The sequence below is a fragment of the Sphaeramia orbicularis genome, chromosome 6 (assembly GCF_902148855.1).
Source record: "Sphaeramia orbicularis chromosome 6, fSphaOr1.1, whole genome shotgun sequence".
Lineage (NCBI taxonomy): Eukaryota > Metazoa > Chordata > Actinopteri > Kurtiformes > Apogonidae > Sphaeramia > Sphaeramia orbicularis.
The window spans coordinates 29,582,530-29,601,286 of NC_043962.1; the positions used below are offsets into that span (position 1 = coordinate 29,582,530).

Here is an 18,757-nt window from a genome sequence, read left to right on the forward strand (position 1 = left end):
CACAGGGACATGATCTTAAATACCATTATAGTGACTTAGGGCACCTTAAGTTACATTTGTCCTCTGAAGGAATGTACCTGGAGGAATTTCATAAGATTTGTAAAACAAATTATAATATAACACAATGACAAAAAAATATGTTGACATTTTGTTTTGGGTTTTTTTCTTAATGACTATTGCACAGAAACTGATTTTTATGTTCACTAGAGAATCTGGTGCTGATGGCTGTATATTGAGAATTTTTGGTCGGGTTCTCCCGTTACTTCTCTTCTTGCTCTTCACATAATGCTATGTCAATGCACTTAACCATCAAGGTTCAACATTTTCCACTGTTTTTATACTTTAATAAAATTACTTCATGAATGCATAGCTGCCGTACAGGCCAGACATAATTTACAGGATGTTTTTTAAGTGCTCTGTTATTGTTTTCAGGTGGACGGAAGTGAGCTTTGATGTAAGATTTGGACACTGTCCGATCACTCAAAATGCAGTGCTTCTCACATTAGCACCACATTCCACGTCTGACAGCTTTACACTGCAATGTCAATAATAATATGGCAGCAAGATGGATCCACGCACTAGCAAATGGAAAGCAAAAAACAGAGGAAGTTATTGACAGACTTGAGTCGGCCTCAGTCTAATCTATTTTTCTTGACTATGCCAGCGTGGTTTGACCGAAAACGCACAGCAGATGTGAAAGTTTCGGTAGATATCAAAATGTTTACCAGTTGAAATAAACATGGCCTACTTTAGGCACTGGAGAGGCAGATTCCATTCTTCCAGCAAGCAGATACGACACGCCACTCCACCAATGGCTAAAATATACAGTTGTCAGAAAATATTAACTGATGAAACGGGGCTGAGGGGGAGTAGCAGTCACAGCAGAATGATTGGTCAGTTATCTGAAGCATTAATCTTCTCTCAGGCTTGTTTTAGAGCAGACATAATACAGAGGCACGCCGACTGCCTCAGCGCTGGCCGCTGCCTGGGGCTTCCTGGCGGCTGTGAGGAGCTGCTGAGAGGAAAACTTTTATCTCTCCAGCGGAAATTCTGCACCATCTCAGCCGAGATGGGACTGAGATTGCACTCAGCTTCTCTGAAGGTGGCTCTGGTGAGGGGAGTCTCCACATAAGCAGCTGATATGAGTGTTTTATTCCTCAAATCAGCATCCTTACTTTCGCTGTCAGTGAGATATGCTTTTGACTTGTGAAGACAAACTACATCCTTAAGGAACCACAAATAGAGAAGAGTGTGTTTGGCTTCCTGATGACTACTGATAGTCTTGTCAGTGCCCAGGGCTAGACATTGTACATCCCAGTAGTAGCGCTTTAACAAATCACGAGGGGAGTAGTAGCCTGCCTTGAGATGTGTTTTTTTTTTCTTGTACCTGTGATTAATAATATGTCTGTCATCTTTCTTTCCCAGATCCCTCTGTGCTGCTGTAAATACCTACTACCTGGCATGCTCTTGCTGCTCTGTTAACTGTTCCTATGTGCTGTTCAGTAACAAGATCGCACTCCTCATGGACCTGTTGCTGCATCAGTTAACAGTAAGTCTCTCCCGTACCACATGACATGCGTATTCGCTATGTTTCAGAGATGTTTGTAGAGTAAAGAAGATGTTGAATGTGTTTTGATGCAAATTACTCAAGGCATAATCAATTTAAGATTTTTGTAATGTGCCCACATGTACATTATTTATTTTACTAAAGCTTCCTTGTTTTGCTTAAATTAAAAAAAAAAAAAAAAAAAAAGTGATCCTATACTGTGATTTAAATGCTGACAGAAACCTGCCGTTTTTGGTGTCTGCTCTTGCCACAATTTTAATGAAAGACGGAGCAAGACACAAGCAAGATAGATGTAAACCGTTGCCCAACCTCTCCACAGATGACTGAGGGAATGCGAGAGCACAGTCAGGCAAGTAAGCAGGCTGCGCTGCGGCGACATGTCAGCCCATATCCTTCAGCGCTCTGTAAGAAGGACTGTAAACATCAGCTCACTCCAAACATCTAACGATGGCGGCTAGCTGGGGCCGCCTACACTCACAACACAGACAGGACAAGGCACAGGCACGGGGTTGTGGTACATGCATGAACTCTACTGGGGCTTCCTTCTCCAGTGCCGAGTTCCAATCCAAAGCAGTCATATTTCCTCAGGGCACAGAGGGAGAGTTTAGCCTGTATGCTTCAGTTTATATAAAACATATCCCAGCAGCTGCTCTGCTGACTGACATATCCAGCAGCACTGGAGGAGACTAACTTTTCTGCTTGTGTTCAGTGCAGATTAAGATATTTATGCTCCTACCCGTCATTTGAGGAAATGTATGTTTTTTAGATTTCCGTACAACTTTTGTTATTGTCTATCTTTGTTCATTTTTATGTTTATGAGTATTAGTATATGTGGTATGCATGTGTAAGCAATAGAGAATGGCAGTGGGGGTAGTGCTGCCATATGAGCGTGTCTCCTTTTAATTAGATTTGTGGAGAATGTCAGAGGATTTACCTATGCTGTCAGCATTTTCCAAAACCATTAGGCCAAATGAGAAGGTTTTACCTCTCTGTGTTAAACAGTAGCAACTATATTTTAAACCTGCACATCTGCTTCTATGTTTTATGATGTTTGTTGAAATACAAATGAATCTTATTTTTTCTGTTTATGACTATACCTTTAATGTACAATAGCCAATCATGATGTGTATAACATTAAATTGCAGCATAAAACTTGTTTACAATGCACCAACAATGTAGGACAAGCCTAAGATATAAATAAACAAGACGCTCAGAGTTGGTCTATGTTTTAACTGCAAATGGTTAATGTTAACATGCTGTGTTTTTTTTTCTTTCTTTCACACAGCTGTATGTCCCAGATGAAGACAAGTCCCTTTTTGTGCGAAGCGTCAACAAACAGGTCTTTGAAGGTCTGACTACAGGCCTGCTGCAGACCATTGCTACCATCCTGGGGTCCCTGTGGCCACACATCTCTGAGGCGGGCGAGAACATAAGGATTTCCTCCCCTGATGCCAAGGTCAAGAGCTCTGCCACAGAGTCCTTCAACACTCGTACACAAGACCTAATCAGGTATTTCCCTTTCCTCTGCCCTGCACTACTCTAAAGACCTTCATGGTGCCCCTTTTTCTCATCTCTCAACCTTTTTTACTTCCCTTAGTACATCCCTTCTCCACTCCTCTTCACCGGGTCGAAAGTTGGTAAACCTCTGACTTCCTCAACAGTGTGCCTCATGTAAAGAATAGGCTGACAAAATGTCAGATCCCCTGGAAACGGTCCAACTGGTGTCTTGTTAGAATGGGAGTAGTGTGAGAATGAGGGTATATTCTGGCGTCTTTCCAACTTGTGCTTTTTCCACACATTCACCAATTTTTTAGGGGGGCAAAAAGTAGCATAAACAAAAAGCACTTCCAAAGCTTTGAAAGGTCCCCTTGAACCTGGCATTTGGGCTTGCCGCATGGTTCTGGGTTGTAGGAGTCAGAGAAATGTGGGCTGTGAAGAAAGGCAGGCCTGGGCTGATGAAGCCTTGTGGAAGAGTGCAGTATTTCCACCATCCCTCCCACAAGTCATGATTCATCTGCTTGGAACAGCTCCACAGGCCCACCACTCTCATCCATTGACCCAGTCGTAACCCTGGAGACAGGGGAGGGCCTGAGAAAAATGATGTCGTCAGACTGGTAATCCTGTATACGAGCAGAAGATTTACCTTAACTGCCTTGTATAATGTATATGCAAGTTAGGAAGGACAAAAGATCAAAACATTTTCAGCTTTCGCTAAACTTTGCTATTATACCAACATATATCACACAGAAAGGAGATTACTGTTTCCTTTCCTCTCATTATCAGTGTCTTAGTCTGCTTTTCAGTGCTTTTAGTCCCCTATTGTTGTCAATCTACGCTCATATGATTAAATGCCAAGTTCGACCACCAAGCAGGTTGTCAAACAGAGAGTAAGCACTGAACAAAGCAGTCAGCGTGAGGAAAGATGCTTTCAACCCTAGTAAAGCTGTGGGAGAGGATCAAGTCAAAACAATGGCACTTGGTTCAAGTGTCGGATGACTTGCAGCAGGGGTTAAAAACGGTCATAATCACCTGTTTTCAGAGGACCTCAATGAATGACAGTCCTAACAAAAAGGCTTATGACAGAAGCTAAGTGTCAAGACAGGGATAAAATGAGGAACAGTGGCTTCACAGCAACCAAATCAGAGACTTGATTGGCAGCAGTAGCAGATTTCTTATAAGCTGTTGGTACCTGAGCTGATCCGGCTCAGGCATAATGGAGCTGTGAGAAGATGGCCCCAGGTCAGCAGACTGTCAGGGGCCCAGAGCTGGGCTGGCACAAGGGCCACAACAGCCCTCTAATGACACTATTAGCAGTGATTTGTGGCTGAAAGAGTACAGGGAACATGATCATGAGGCCTGTCATTGGCCAAGACAAATTGGAGATATCACAGTAATCGCAGGGGTGGGGGGCTCAGGTGAGATATCTGCTTTCAACTGCTCTGCTGTAGAAGTATACACAGTAAAGGCCTTTGTTTGCAAAGGTGATATGAGCTTTTGTACAAAGACTTCTTTCTGTGTTTCATTTGTTTTATCATTTGTGTTATTAACCGCTGTGTGTTTTTCTGTGCTTGTTTTTCTTCCAGCTACATTGTAAACATGGGCTTGATCGACAAGCTGTATGGGTGCTTCCTATCTGTTCAAGGTCCTGTAGATGAGTACCCCAAGATGTCTGCCTTCCTTCAGCAAGCCTCAGCTCTACTGCACAGCATGTGTAATCTGTGCTTTGTTGTAACCGGGCGGTGAGCATGTCTCTTACTCTGCTACACACCTTAAACATCCCTGTGATCTTTTGGTCTTTCTCTTGGACATATGCACATCCCCATTTTAGTGTCTAATAACAAGAGACTGAGTCACTGTCTGCTTGAATGTCAGAAAGAGCCATAAAGATGGGGCTCACGGTTGCTCAAACAAAGACAGCAGTTCATCTGCAGTCAGCCAGCAGGTCGTTTCCTCCATCCAGCTTGATGGCTAAGCTGTCGTTACTGCAGATAGAGATAGGCATCTACTTGACCCAGTGCTCTGTCACTCACCATAAACCTTAGCCTACAGCGTGGGGGGAGCCCACCCACATGTGCTACAGTGACCTCCACTCAGAGAGGTTCAGTGGCGCCGCTGACAGAGGCTAAGCACACAGTCACACCAAGGGACATCAGCGCAACAATTTTGTTATTTAAATGGAAACAAAATGCCTACCCCATTAACAACCACTTTGATGTTAAGAATTACACAAAATGAGAATTACAATGAAGTTTTAACGTTTTGTTATTAAAGCAGGATGTGGTTATCAGGCAGCAAACTAGCTTTTTCCTTCACAGCATCACTTCTCATGGCAGTTCTATTAATGCATTTTGTGTGTTACTGTATTTTTCCAGCTGCAAGGTGCTACTGTAATGGTAACCAGCTGCTTAGTGTCATACTGGCATCCAAAGGGCATCTAGGAATTTATTTGTCACCGAATATCTGTGAGAAAACATGCCACATCTCACCGGTTTAATGACATCAGTCGTAGGATCAATAAAGGGACGAATAAAGCTGCATTCTGCCAACATTCTCAGTGTGTCATATATAAGAATGCTTCACAGGCTTGTAGAGTATTTTGGCCATGCCAGTTGCTGTGTCAGGGGATTATAATGGCATTAGGAGGCTGTGTTCTTGCCTAGCAGCATATTTCACACAGAGCCTGTTGGCTAACATCAAGTATCAGCATGCACTGTAGGTTCCATCCAGAGGTCACACACCCTCCATTCTACATGGCTGCAAATCATAGCTGGTGTTGCTGCAGTAGTCTTAAATCGTCTCTCTGTACTCACTGTAGGTTTCCAGTGTAATATTCATTACTCTGAAAAAAGCTTGATATCATAATTGCATTAATTAGTTTATTTTGTTGAAAACAGTCAAATGTAGCACTATGAGTGAGGTCCAGGAAACCTTCAGTGTTCCACTGACTTAAATTCTGTTGTATTATTTTAGTATTGTCTACTATCTACTATTTTATTTTTGTCTTTTTATTTTTGTTTAACACACAACACATTGTGTCTGCAAAACATGTATATGTGCACTAAGCTGATAACCACAGGATTAAAAAAATATATTGATAATATTTTGATTGATCATTTCATTAACCCCCCCCTCCTAAAAATGTCACAAGGGTCAGTGAAATGTCTTGAGGTATAGGAATCTTGATAGGTGGAAAAATAATCACTCTAGATGCCATTTGGGGATATAGGAGATTACAATTAGCACCTTTTGCATATTGTTTTGTACCTTTTTTATGGCATAAACAAGTAATCAAGAAAAAAGAAAGATTAAGCACAATCAATGTGTATGCAACTTTTTCTACCTCGCATTACTCCTGGTTTCATTGTAAATATTTTATAGAATAAAGGCATAATGCCGCAAATCCTGTTAACCAGCTGGGTGGTATCTTGTTGGAGCCAAAGATATCACCTTGTATCTTCTCAGTGTGCCTTGATTAAATGTGCTGAAGAACTCAGCACCTTGTCAGGCAGTTCAATACGATCTGCCAGCTTAAAATCACTGCCATGAGCGTCATGTCATGGCATTACTGTGTTTATTATAGCTGGAGTGGGAGCGGAAAAGTAGTCTTGAACCTTGAAAGCCCCACTCTTCAGCCAAAGTGAAACAGAAAAAAAATTGAAAATAAAAGTAATGCTTTAGATAAATTAATTAGATCCATTTATATATTGCTAATGATGTCAGTACATATTTCAAACTTGCTTTTTCTTAAGTAAATAGGAAAAGTTTGTTCTCTATAGGGAAAGTAATCCTTTGGGTTTTTTGTATGTCTAAAAGGTCTAGACCACTATTTGCATCATTGCTCTATAAATGTTTTGGTAAGAGAACTGTGGCAGAAAGGCATTAAATATTTACAGTAGGCTCAAATGCTTTTTAGGATGTTTCCCATTATATCTGTGCACATTTGTCATCATTGTCTCACTGTGATCATTAAGTCATTAATAGTTGTGGTTTTGCTGTCTGTACCCAGTGCTCCCACAATATTTGACAACAAGCGGCAGGATCCCACTGGATTGACGGCCCTGCTGCAGTCCACAGACCTGGTGGGAGTTGTCCATACCCTCTACTGCATCCTTCTGCACAGTTTCGTGCCCGAGTCTTCTTCCCAAAGTCAGGAACCCTACGGCCCTGGGGTCATCCAGGTGGCTTTGCAAGGCATCCGCTTCCTCAACAGTTTTGCCCTCCTCGACCTGTCGGCCTTTCAGGTATCCAACATGAATCCAAATCTTTTATTTTCACAAACTGATAAACTTCTATAGATTCTGCAGGCTTTGCACAGAGTTGATGAAAAGAAGAGGGAAAAGATTTTGTCCAAACAGACTTGAAATATTCGAGATCAACTTGTTTGTTTTTTTTCAAAGTTAAGAGTAGTGTTTTTCATGCTGATATTTGTAATCAAGAAGATCAATATCCAGTATAGGGACCTGATTCATGATGCATTAGTAGTAAAAAACATTTTTGTAATAACTCAATTAAAAAACTTTGAGGTGACAACAAATTAACACTGTACAATAAATGTTAGTTTTCACATTGAACTGGGAGAACCATATGTAATAATTATGACTTAAGTGCACTTTTGTCATTTCATCATTTGGTTGAGCCCCAATACAGAGCACAAATTGTAGATTTTTTTTTTTTGTCAGATAAGAAATACTGATAATCATAAAAATGTGAGTATCAAATTAGATAACTGGTCATGGCCAAAAATGTGTCTGTCACTTCTTTACATGTTTAACATCTTGTAAACTGATATTTCATAGTGTCTGTTATTGTGAAATAATAGATTATACATCTGTATTATCAAATTTTGTACTAAGACTGTAAAGAGCAATTTAAATATTTACCTTTTTTCATTAATACTAACTAGATATCCTCAAGATATATCTATGGCTTCAGTAACTCTGTATACATGATTAGATTAATGCTAGTTACCTTGTTAAAACCTATTAGAAGAGGAGTTACTCTCCACAGGACAAAGCTGGCCCATAGACATAAACACTGGTGCCTTTTGACCCCATGTCGACCGGCGAGGTAGAATAGAGCCTGATGGGTCAGCAGTTAGGATCGACCACAAGTGATTAGCACTGTATGCAGGGCTGTACATTACCCACGCAGAGGAGCAGCGTCCGACAGCTTCACTGTGCTAAGTCACCACAGAGACAGAAAGGCACGAGAGCAAGCAAGAATGTTGTTAATTATTTTAATGTTTTGCGGTAATTACTTTGAAGCGGCTTCCTCTCACTGACCCGCCACATTTAGACAACTCAAAACAGCTGGAAATGAAAGCATTTCACCGCCTGAGTTTTATGAACATTTTAAATAATGTTTCTTTTTTTGGTTGAGAGTTATGATCACCTTGTGTTTCACATTACCTCCCAGCGCAGGCTTGTATGTGTTGCAGTGGATGGGAAATCACTGCTGTAGCATCAGCTTCCAATAATATGTACGGAAGGGAGTTTCTAAAAGGTCTAATGCAGTGTAAATAACTGGCTTTTGCAGTGGTTGCATTTTGGCAGAATATACAGCAACAAATTTGTGCCTCTCAGAAGTAAATATAAAAAACCATGAGCTGACATTCAAACCAGAAATGCTTTTTTCCGTACTTGCTTTGTGGTTTTCCTTTTGCCCTCATAAAGTACTTAAAGTATTTACTTTTTTAGCTATATATTTGTTTTATTTTTATTTATTGTTTTTAAATTTCTATTATATTTTTACCTTTTGATATAGTTACAATGCTTTTCTTTAGTATATCACTTACATGCATAAGAGGTGAGTTCTAAAAATAGCCCTTAGCGTCCCAGGTTTTGTGTTTATGGGCAGTGCTATGCTAACACGCCCAAACTTCCAACAGAGCTGCAATGATGTTACGGTGCTCCGTCACGCTGACATGTTTAATAAATACTGTCTGTGAACTGCTCTTAGCATCTCATTTCTGAGCAGGATTGGGGTGTTTTATGGTGAGACTCCACTTGTGTTGCTTATACTCTTATGTCTATGTATGTTCCCACCAGCAAAACATCAAATCTTTTATTACATTGTTTGCATTGTTACCCATCGAGCTGTCTGTAGTCACAATCACAGGCAATTTGCTCTGAATTTACTGCGGTACTCACTGATGTGCATTTGCTGGGATCTGTCAGTCTGTCCTAGGAGCTGAAGGCTTGTCTCTTGCTTTCCGACACATCGTCAGCTCCCTGCTCTGGTACTGTACCCAGCAGTCCTCTGAAGAGCTACTGCACGAAGTTATCATCTGTGTAGGATACTTCACTGTTAACCACCCTGATAACCAGGTAAACCAGCTTCCACCCTCACAGAAATGAATTAAAATGTTTTTCTGTTTAACAGAACTCAACTATGGTGATCCTGAATAAATATATATTTAATTAATTTTTTTAATAAAATACACACTGGAACCTGCAGAATATATTTATAAATGCAATTATTATTCATTCATTCATTTTGTAAGTCCCTTTTGCTAACATGGGGACAGTTGCGCCATGTAATGTTTTCTATATATTTAATTTTTGATACGTTGATTATTTTTTGTATTTGTGAAACTGCTTGTTGTAAAGTTTTATATTAGTGCACATGTCAGTTCCCCATTAGTACCCCATTAGGCTGACAGAATTTGTTTAGCTTGATATATATATATATATATATATATATATATATATATATATATATATATATATATATATATATATATATAAAATTTTATTTATTTATTTATTTATTTTGTTAGAGCTATAAAGAACAATGGGAGAAAATAGCTATTTTAGTCATGTCTTTTAACTTAGGCATGGGAATTATTTGTAGAGTACTAAAAATGACAAAATTTATTCATCTGAATATCAAGGGATTACACTTTTTTTTTTAAATTATCAGTCAGTTCAAGATTGAAATATCTTAAAATGACAGTATATTTTAAAGGTGCTCTCATTACTCGTATAGATTTGTTGAGTTCATCGAGTTGACTCACTGTTTGTACATGGGCTACATTTATGTTTTCAGCTGTGAAACCCTTTCTGTTTAGTGAGCACACCCTTGTAATATCATCTTACTTTTGTTCTGCTCATGTATTATTTGTCAGAAAAAAGGTGTAGTTTTGTAATCGTAACAAAAAGCACCTGTTTAAAGATTCATGCCTTGGCACCTCTCTTCTTCTGGGCTGCATGTCATCTATTGTCCCACAGAGTGACCCATTGTTTCCTCCTGGTGAAGCAGGGCACAGTGCTGGCCTCGGTGTTACAACTACTTAGGGGGCTCAATAGCAGTGAGCAGGATGTGATGGAGCAGACCTGGCTGCTGTGTAATTGGCTGTCATGCATGGCCCGTCTACCGGGCCCCTGATTAGCCATGCTACAGTTGGCTGGGCTTTGATTATGTTAAGCCTGACCCACACAGGCAGCAGCCGCCACAGCTCCAGCCTCAAACCTCTGATATGTCATTTACGTCCTCGTAGCCCCCGTCAACCCCCATCACAACAATTTATAGGCTGATTACTGATTCTAATTTGCAAGATTTTGTACTTCTAATTAACATGATCCTCCTTCTCTATGTGCCACTTGAGCTCTCCTCTTTGCTCCTATCCAATTTAATTATTCTGATGTACAGGATTAGCATTTGTTGGCCATTCTAGGCCCGATTTGCATATTATATTGAATAATTAAATGAGGACTGATGATTGAATTAAGCAAGTGACAGATGATTTGTCTTTGTACACCACAGACCTGTTAGCGGAGCAGCCATGCTCAACTATAGTTGGCAAAGAAACATTTGCATGTTAGTAATTTGATGCAGAATCTGTTGTTCCCATACAGCCTGGGTATAGCCACAAAAATGTCTGGGAAAATGAGAAATTCCTCTTACCTTAATTCCATGTTTAAAAATGTAGTTTTAAAAATCATATTTAGGTGTAGATTTTTGGGAAACAATATCCCATGCACCCTCTCCACAGAATTGATCTTTGCCAGTGGTCCAGTTCCTGGAATGCGTCCATTCAGTTCCGCACCAAGATGGATGGCGTTAAGGAGAATATTTAGAGCAGCTTGAGCTTTTCTCAAGCTAATGTAAGCATTGGCAGGACACAAAAGCGGCCCGACCCGAGGCCTGTGCGGTCGCAGAGACTGCTGATTCACTGTCGGCACACCAGCTTTTGTTTATATATATGCTTTAGAAATAAGGCTGCTCATAAAAAACAGAACTTTGAAGCAGCATATATGTAGTGATGTATTCCCTTTGCTCCGAGGGCATGAATAATTCACCTTGTCACACAAAAAACCATTGGGAGAGTGACATATGTAGGCTTGTGTGTTTTTCAAGTGTGTTACTGTTCATGTAGCCATATGTTTCATTGTCTTTTGGGTGCGTCTGTTAAAAATTTCAAACAAAAAAAAGAAAAGCAGAACAGATTAAATGTTTTTTGTAACTGACATGTATCTGTACTTCCCTTTTCCCTTTAGAGATGTACACCGGTAATCTCCTCGTCTTTAAATACCACGATTCATTGGTGAATCATCCATGGTGATGATCTGTTGAATCTTTGAGCTGACGGAAATGTAATTGTAAACTGTTGACATGTTAACCCACCTGATTCCCACTTGCTTTAAAAAAATGGCACAAGCAATTTGAGTGTGGAAAACTTGAGAAACTTTTTTTTGTTCCGCAGTACATGAAAAATGCCCCCACACACGCGAGCGGGCTTAACACACAAATACCTTCAATGTGTACACACAAGCAGCAGGTTTTATTTCAGGTAGCATCGGGACGTTTTATACATTTGGAACTAGATACTTTTGTCGTTAGATTACCTGACTCCTCTCTCCTTACATTTCGTAAACTGTTTTCTTATACGAGCAAGGATCTCATGAGGTATGGATCGCCTCCCACACGCATCTCCAAAATCTCAGCCTTATCTGTGGGGTCATTCCTCTTCTTCCCACTCTCTACGAGGGCGTTTCCTCTGCCCTGCAGGCCCAAGCCAAACTTTAGGCCTGTAATTCCTGTTAACCTGATGTTGAAACGCTCCCTTCAGCAGTCCATTACTGCCAAGACAACCAAGCCCTCAGTGCCTGCAGGGTAAGTGCAGCTCGTGCAGACCATAGGGAGCCAGCGCCGGGGAATGCACACTCTGTATCACCCAGCAGAGTAAACAGAGGGAGAGAAACGCAGACAGACACTCTCCACTGACTGGCAGGAGAGGGCTTGATTGTTAGCTCAGTAGATGATTTACACTCTGCTCCAAGGGTAAATGCAGTTCCAACTGACTTAAGTGAAGCTGAGGACATTTTTATCCTTCCGAACCTTTCAGTGAGGGGTTTCCATTTGTCTGTAATACAAGCATCAGGATCCTTTCAAAGCAGAATTATCAGCGCTACAATCTGAGATGGATCGACTGCATCGGCTCATCGAGATAAATAAAGAGTTTTTAGGTTTTATTGTCTAAACGGGGATTATGGAGTTTTAAGATTAAGGTTAAATTTGACTTTAAAAGTCAAGTTGGAGTTTCTGTGTCATTGCCTGCGTTGCTAGCAACACATTGTCCAAAGGCAATTCACATCCAGAGCAACCAGAGCTGGTCTGTTAAGACACCGTAAACATTGTAAAGAAGCACTAAACAATTATTTAACTAACTTTGCTTTGTGGTTTCTGCTGTGCTGCTCGTCTTATCAGTTGAAGCAGTTCCACTCTGAAAGATCTGGTTTATAGAGTGGATTCAGATGTCAGATATATGGCCCTGCTCTGACGCTCGTTCCTCCAGAAGTGTTTGGGCTGTCTAGACGCAGAGATGGATGGACGTACCACCACAAATAAGAAATTTTAGATTTAATTTACTTTGTGAGACATTTATCAGCAGTATTTTTTTTTTAATTCAAGCAGTGCTGCAGCCTCATTTGTTCAGACTCTTTATGCTATTTAGGATTTAGCTGTTATCGTGTGGCTACATCATGACTCTGTTACTAAATCTACCTCAGTTTCTGCCTCTGCACTAGATTTTCCCAGGAATTTGTTTGTGTTTCAGGACATTAACTTTACACACTCTTTGTTGTCATTGTGGACAGTAAGGAAGTTATGTAATGGAAGTGTCATAAAACTCTGCACTGTTTAAAAGTGCCAGGTTTCTCAACTTAAGATAGAACAGAGCAGCCAAGACACTTTTTCTTTTTTTTTTTTTTTTTTTTAAAGCAGGACCTGTGTTATACGTAGGCCAGATGCATGGGTTCAAATGCTTGTTGTTAGCTTTATAATGTCAGGCTTTGAGCTGCAGATACTCTAGTTGAACTGGGAGAAGAAACAATACAGCATAATCTCTTGTTGGAAACTTTTCGATTTTTGGTGTTACTGCTCACCTGGTAGAAGATTGGAAAGTTGGCCCCGGACTTGGTTTCTTTGTTTCCTCCAGACTCTCGCTGCCACCAGGCTTTATTTTATGTCTTTTTTGCGTCAGGCACTTGAGGGCGGACAATTTGTTTAGGCAGCTGAAGATGGAACTGTGCGTAGTGGAGGATTATGAGATCGCTGGGTGATTTGTGTGTAGGATCTCCTCAGAGCTGAGCTCAAACATCTAACACGGGCTATAGTGTTAAATTATGACACCTAAACCATAAATGTTTGAGATTAAAAACATAAGGCAAAAAGAAATTTTAGCTCCACTGCCTTCGGCTTTGTTATGAATTCAGCTGTGGAAATTTATGAGCCCACATTTCCAGTTTGTCTTTGGGCAGTGTTGCAATGAACAAGATAAATATAATGATGTAGGATTCACTGAAAGGTAACATAAAAATGCTTAAAAACTACTCTGAAATGACCCGTTGTAGATTTGAAAACATGCAGAACTTGTCTTTTTTTTCTCCCCCTTTCTTCTTCATTCTTTAGTGGATAAATTTTTCCAGCGAATCCTGCATTCCTTAGTCATCATCATTTATTGAGTCAGTGAAACTAGGGATTTTTGTGCTTACGCTGTTCTGGACATATTCACTGCACTGTTTCATCATTGTACTATATGATAGTCCATCAGTTCTGTAAAACAAAGAAAAACACTTTATCCTTTTTTAGAATTTGCCAATTAATTCCGGTTTGACAAATGAAATGTTCTTCTCATATTTAAGTATTAGTACTACATGAAAGTTCCGATTGTTTAACCTGACTTGTGTGGATGATGTTAGGAAGTGGTGCTGTTTTCTGTCCCTTTGAACGTCGCTGTAGAGGCCAGCTCTGAGAAGCTTCACCTTGAACTGATAAAAGCAATGAGTTATCACTTTGTTTATCCTCCTGCTCAAACTTGGAGTGCATTATCAAAGGAGAAGGCAGTGGAAGAGTATTAGAGAGCGTATTGTTAAAATCTTGTAAATCATGTAAATTTATATCACAGCGTCTCGGAGACCTCACCTTTCCCTTCTGGTTTCCATTGGGGTTGAGCCCTGCTTCTGTAGCATGTACCTGTAAGACAGAGCAGCAGATTGACCACGGTGACCCCCCGACTCTACGAGGGGAGCTGGTGGTGTTCCCAGGCTCAGGGGAGATGCCCAGAGCATTAGGCCGGGACCCCTCCTTTGCAGCAGTCCCCTTTCTAATCAAATGAGGCTGGGGGTGATTTGGTTTTAATATTGGTGGCCCGGATGCGACGGTGACGGATTGACGGACTGTGATCGAGAGCAGGATGTCGGCAGGGTGAAAATTCCATTAATGGTATTGCTCATTTCTTAAAGTGGGGGTGGCCACACTGATGGTGGACATTTACTCACCCTGCCTTTCACCCGCCACCCCACCCCTTCACACTCCCGGTTGCACTGTGAATGCCCTCTCAACCTGAGCTTCACTCCTACAGGGCGGTAACAGGTTTTTGTGCTAATTCCGTATCTCACTGTTTCTTAAAGAGCTTAACACAAAACTTGAAAGTGAGGTTTAAACCAGTGATAATGACATCAGTTCACATTTCTAATTTGCCTCTTATGTTACACCAGCTATGCTTTTGCTGTCGGTACAAAGGAAGAACAAAACATCCCATCATTGTGTTTTATAGCCTGTAATTGTGTGGTGGAAGGCTGTGGCCCCCAGGTCTCCTCCTAATGGCTGTTTGTGTGTTGTTTTAGTGGCAGATTTACATGTGGGAGGGGCACAGGGCTGTGATTTACAACCAGCAGTGCCACTGACTGGCCGCCTGACTGGCTCAGTGACTGACTGGCCCTGCTCCCTGTGTGTTCCAGGTGATAGTGCAGTCTGGCCGCCAGCCCAGCGTGCTGCAGAAACTGTGTCAGCTGCCCTTCCAGTACTTCAGCCACCCGCGCCTCATCAGGGTGCTCTTCCCCTCCCTCATCTCCGCGTGCTACAACAACTCTCAGAACAAGGTCATCCTGCAGCAGGAGATGAGCTGCATTCTGCTCGCCTCATTCATTCAGGTAAATCCACAGTTAAACACGAACACAAAAATAAAATATTACTCTGCTCCCTCTAATAAAATATCCAAATCCAATGCTTTCTATTGGCTAATTTGATGCCACTTACAATGTTTATGAAATGGTTTCTATTATTAATATCAGATAAATGTTGGTGTCGTTTAACACCAACCTCCTATATACGAACCTTGAAAAGCTGCCTTTATTATCATACATTTTATTTAGAAAATTAATGAAATTAAGGTGTAAATGTATGCACGTGTCAGCTTCTCAACCTCATCTTATTTCCAAATTTTGTGAATATTAAATAACCTACATACATTTAGTGCATTCTGAGGAGAAAAAAAGAGACAATTCTCTTCAGACCACTGTATTAAAAATATATGTACATGGCATTTAGAAATGTCTGCTCATTAAACTATTAAAAAGACAATAAATTTCATCTTAACATTTACATCAGAGGAAAAACCATCCAAGTAAAGGCTGATTAACGATTGTTGGTACGGACCTTGGTCAATCTGTAACATGCAGGCTTTTCCAAAGATAAATAGCTTCCTTCACCGTGGATTTACCTGCCACTGGTTCAACTCCTGGTAAACAGCTTGTCTCCTTCATCTTCCCCTGACAACACACCCCTCACCACTCTGCAGCCACCACTGTTTAGACACCGATTAACTTCCATTGAAAGAGAGACAAGCCATTGTCATTTCTTTCAAACAAAGCAATAATGCATGGTGTCTTGCCCCGCTGCCCTCATTGTTGAGTTAACCTCAAGAGCATTCCTCACTGTGGAACAGTTTGATCCACTGAGACTCTTTATCACCTTTTATACCAAACACAAGCAGTGTGTTTAGCTTGAAGAGACAAAACTGAAGTAGCAGCTTTAGACTTTGTCTAATATTTTACCATTTCTCTGCTAAAATATTGTGTTTTTCATTTATACAAACAGTCATGAATGAGGCCTGTGTAATTAAATACACAATATATTAGTACAATTGGGGTCGGCTGCTACCTTATCGGTACAGACAGCTGCCTGTCAGCCAGCTGAGCCCATAAAAATAAAAAAAGAAGGAAAAAAAAAAAAAAAACCACAAAATATTACTATTTCCTACAGTAGGCTGTTTTTGACAGTAGGAACACTCTGTTTCCCTAGGACTGTGCTGCAAATGAAAAAGAGTCTGACAACAAAACAAAGCAAGCAGGTAAGTTATGTTTAGTTTATAAAATGCATAATGATACAAGTGATGTATCATGAGTTTAATATCTAATTCTAGAAAAAAAACTGATATATTTAGCTTTAGCAGGAGTGTGTTTTTGTTTCTTTTCATTTGGCATCTACTATCTGTCTGCAGTATTTGTGATTTATTTATTTATTTTTAATCTGTTGGGAAGAATCTCTCACAGCACACGACTCAGTTGTTTAGTAAAATTTTCAGTTTTGTCAGTTTTAAAAAGGATTAAGGATTGCTGCTTGACACCCAGTATAATTTATCTGTTTTTTTTCTGTTGCTCATATAAAGTTTCCCAGCCTCTGGATTACTGTGAGTTGTCCAACCGCTTTCCAAGAGATCAGTGGGACTCAGCACTGCAGTTTTTTCTCAAGAAGCAGGAGGAGTGATGGAGGTGCCCACTGTCCTCAGGGCGGATAAGCACACTGTAAACACTACAGAACTGACTGACGTGATGTCCACCGTGCTGAGTTTACCGAGTTAAAGTCAAACACGTGTAAAAAGTTTGCTCTTCAGATTCACAGAAAAATTGTGAAGCCTTACTTTGTCAGTTCCATCTGTTTTGATTTCTTAGAAATCATTTTGATGTTTATAAGAAATTTGCACAAAATGTATTGTTTGTATATTACAGTTAAAAAAAGCGCACAACTATTCCATTTAATGTCTATGTTTGTCTTTGTTCTATAGATGAAATTAGATCCGTTTTCAAATACAAGTCTGAAAAGTTGTACTTAAACTGTAATGACTTATTTGCCAAACATTTTCATGTACTGTTCATGTTAATTTATTGTATTTGTGTTATTTTTGAATGTTAATGACCAGAGTGTTATCTCTAGTCTATTGCAAGTTGAAAGTTACATAACCTGCCTTGTTTGAAAATATAAATGTAAAGCGTTATATTTTCAGGCTCACATCTTTTTTTTTCTTTTTCCCTCTTTGATGGGAGGCACCTTCAGATGAACCTAATTTATTGTTATTTACTCTCATTCTGTAAAATAAAATACTTATCCTTCTAAATATGTTTGTGCTGTGATTTATTTTTGACTCTACAGATTTAAACTTTACATTGAGTAGCATCATCACCTATATTTAGGGTTAAATGTTATTGTTAGTTTGTGTTTCTGTTAATAACTATAATGTGATGACAGATTTTATATTAAACAATTTACATCTACATCACATACACGTCCTGGAGAAGCGCTGCATTAACAAAACTCTTGCTTTTGATCCACTCTTTACATTTTATTTAATTAAAAAAAAAAAAAGTCAAATTTTATTGTAAGCTAAAATGTATTTAAGAGTCTGTCCTGTTTATTCTGTTCAAACCAGTATATTTTGGGAACATTTTCCTAACAAACTGAAGAAAACATGTCTGGATTGTGTCTGTTTTAGTATTTAATCTGCTCTGCAGTTTAATTAATATACTGTATATATTTATGTAAATGTTCAAATATGTCTGTTACAAATGAGGACTACCGTTATGAATACATTTGTAAAAACTAAATTTGATAGTCTACCCTAACAGGAAAGGAAAAAAATAAAGTTTTTGTAACAAATCTTGAATCTATTTAATATTTAAAACAAAATGTCAATCCTAAAATTAAATTTATTTGAACGGATTGATACTTGCAGTACATTTCTAGCCTGGATTTAACATTTTAATTGTAAAATAAACCATGCTGCTGTTGCTCCACTTATCTCTAGGTTTAGTATATCAGTGTGTCATAAAGACTTAACAGGATTTTCTATTTCAGTGAGAATTTCCTTCACTGATAAAAGCCGATCCGCCCCAACAAATTGTAGGGGTGTAGTGTGTCAGTCCTGGCTTGACCTGCATGCTCCCTTGTCCAGCGGCTATTTGTCGTCCAGGATTTCTACTGGAATGAAAATAAACTCAAGACACGCCAGGATGCGTCCGTGGGCTGGGAGTCCCCTCAGTCTGAGCGGCTGCAGGTTTTGTTGTGGGTCCATTCAGTGTATCCTTTGCAGGTGATGCCAGATGTAGATAAGGGGCCGCCTCTGCATGTCCT

At 39.8% G+C, this 18,757-nt stretch overlaps 1 protein-coding gene across 4 annotated transcripts in view; it reads left to right on the forward strand.

Moving 5' to 3' along the window:
- Nucleotides 1-17,744, forward strand: part of scaper (S-phase cyclin A-associated protein in the ER) — a 57,042-nt gene extending 39,298 nt beyond the window's left edge. For all 4 annotated transcript variants that reach the window (XM_030135774.1, XM_030135777.1, XM_030135776.1 and 1 more), the window contains 8 exons: nt 1,426-1,549; nt 2,853-3,076; nt 4,651-4,806; nt 7,074-7,308; nt 9,244-9,393; nt 15,310-15,501; nt 16,652-16,700; nt 17,019-17,744. In XM_030135774.1, coding sequence (XP_029991634.1) covers nt 1,426-1,549; nt 2,853-3,076; nt 4,651-4,806; nt 7,074-7,308; nt 9,244-9,393; nt 15,310-15,501; nt 16,652-16,700; nt 17,019-17,116 — 1,228 coding nt within the window. In that variant the 3' untranslated portion in view covers nt 17,117-17,744. The remainder of the gene's footprint in view (nt 1-1,425; nt 1,550-2,852; nt 3,077-4,650; nt 4,807-7,073; nt 7,309-9,243; nt 9,394-15,309; nt 15,502-16,651; nt 16,701-17,018) is intronic.
- Nucleotides 17,745-18,757: the final 1,013 nt, after the last annotated feature.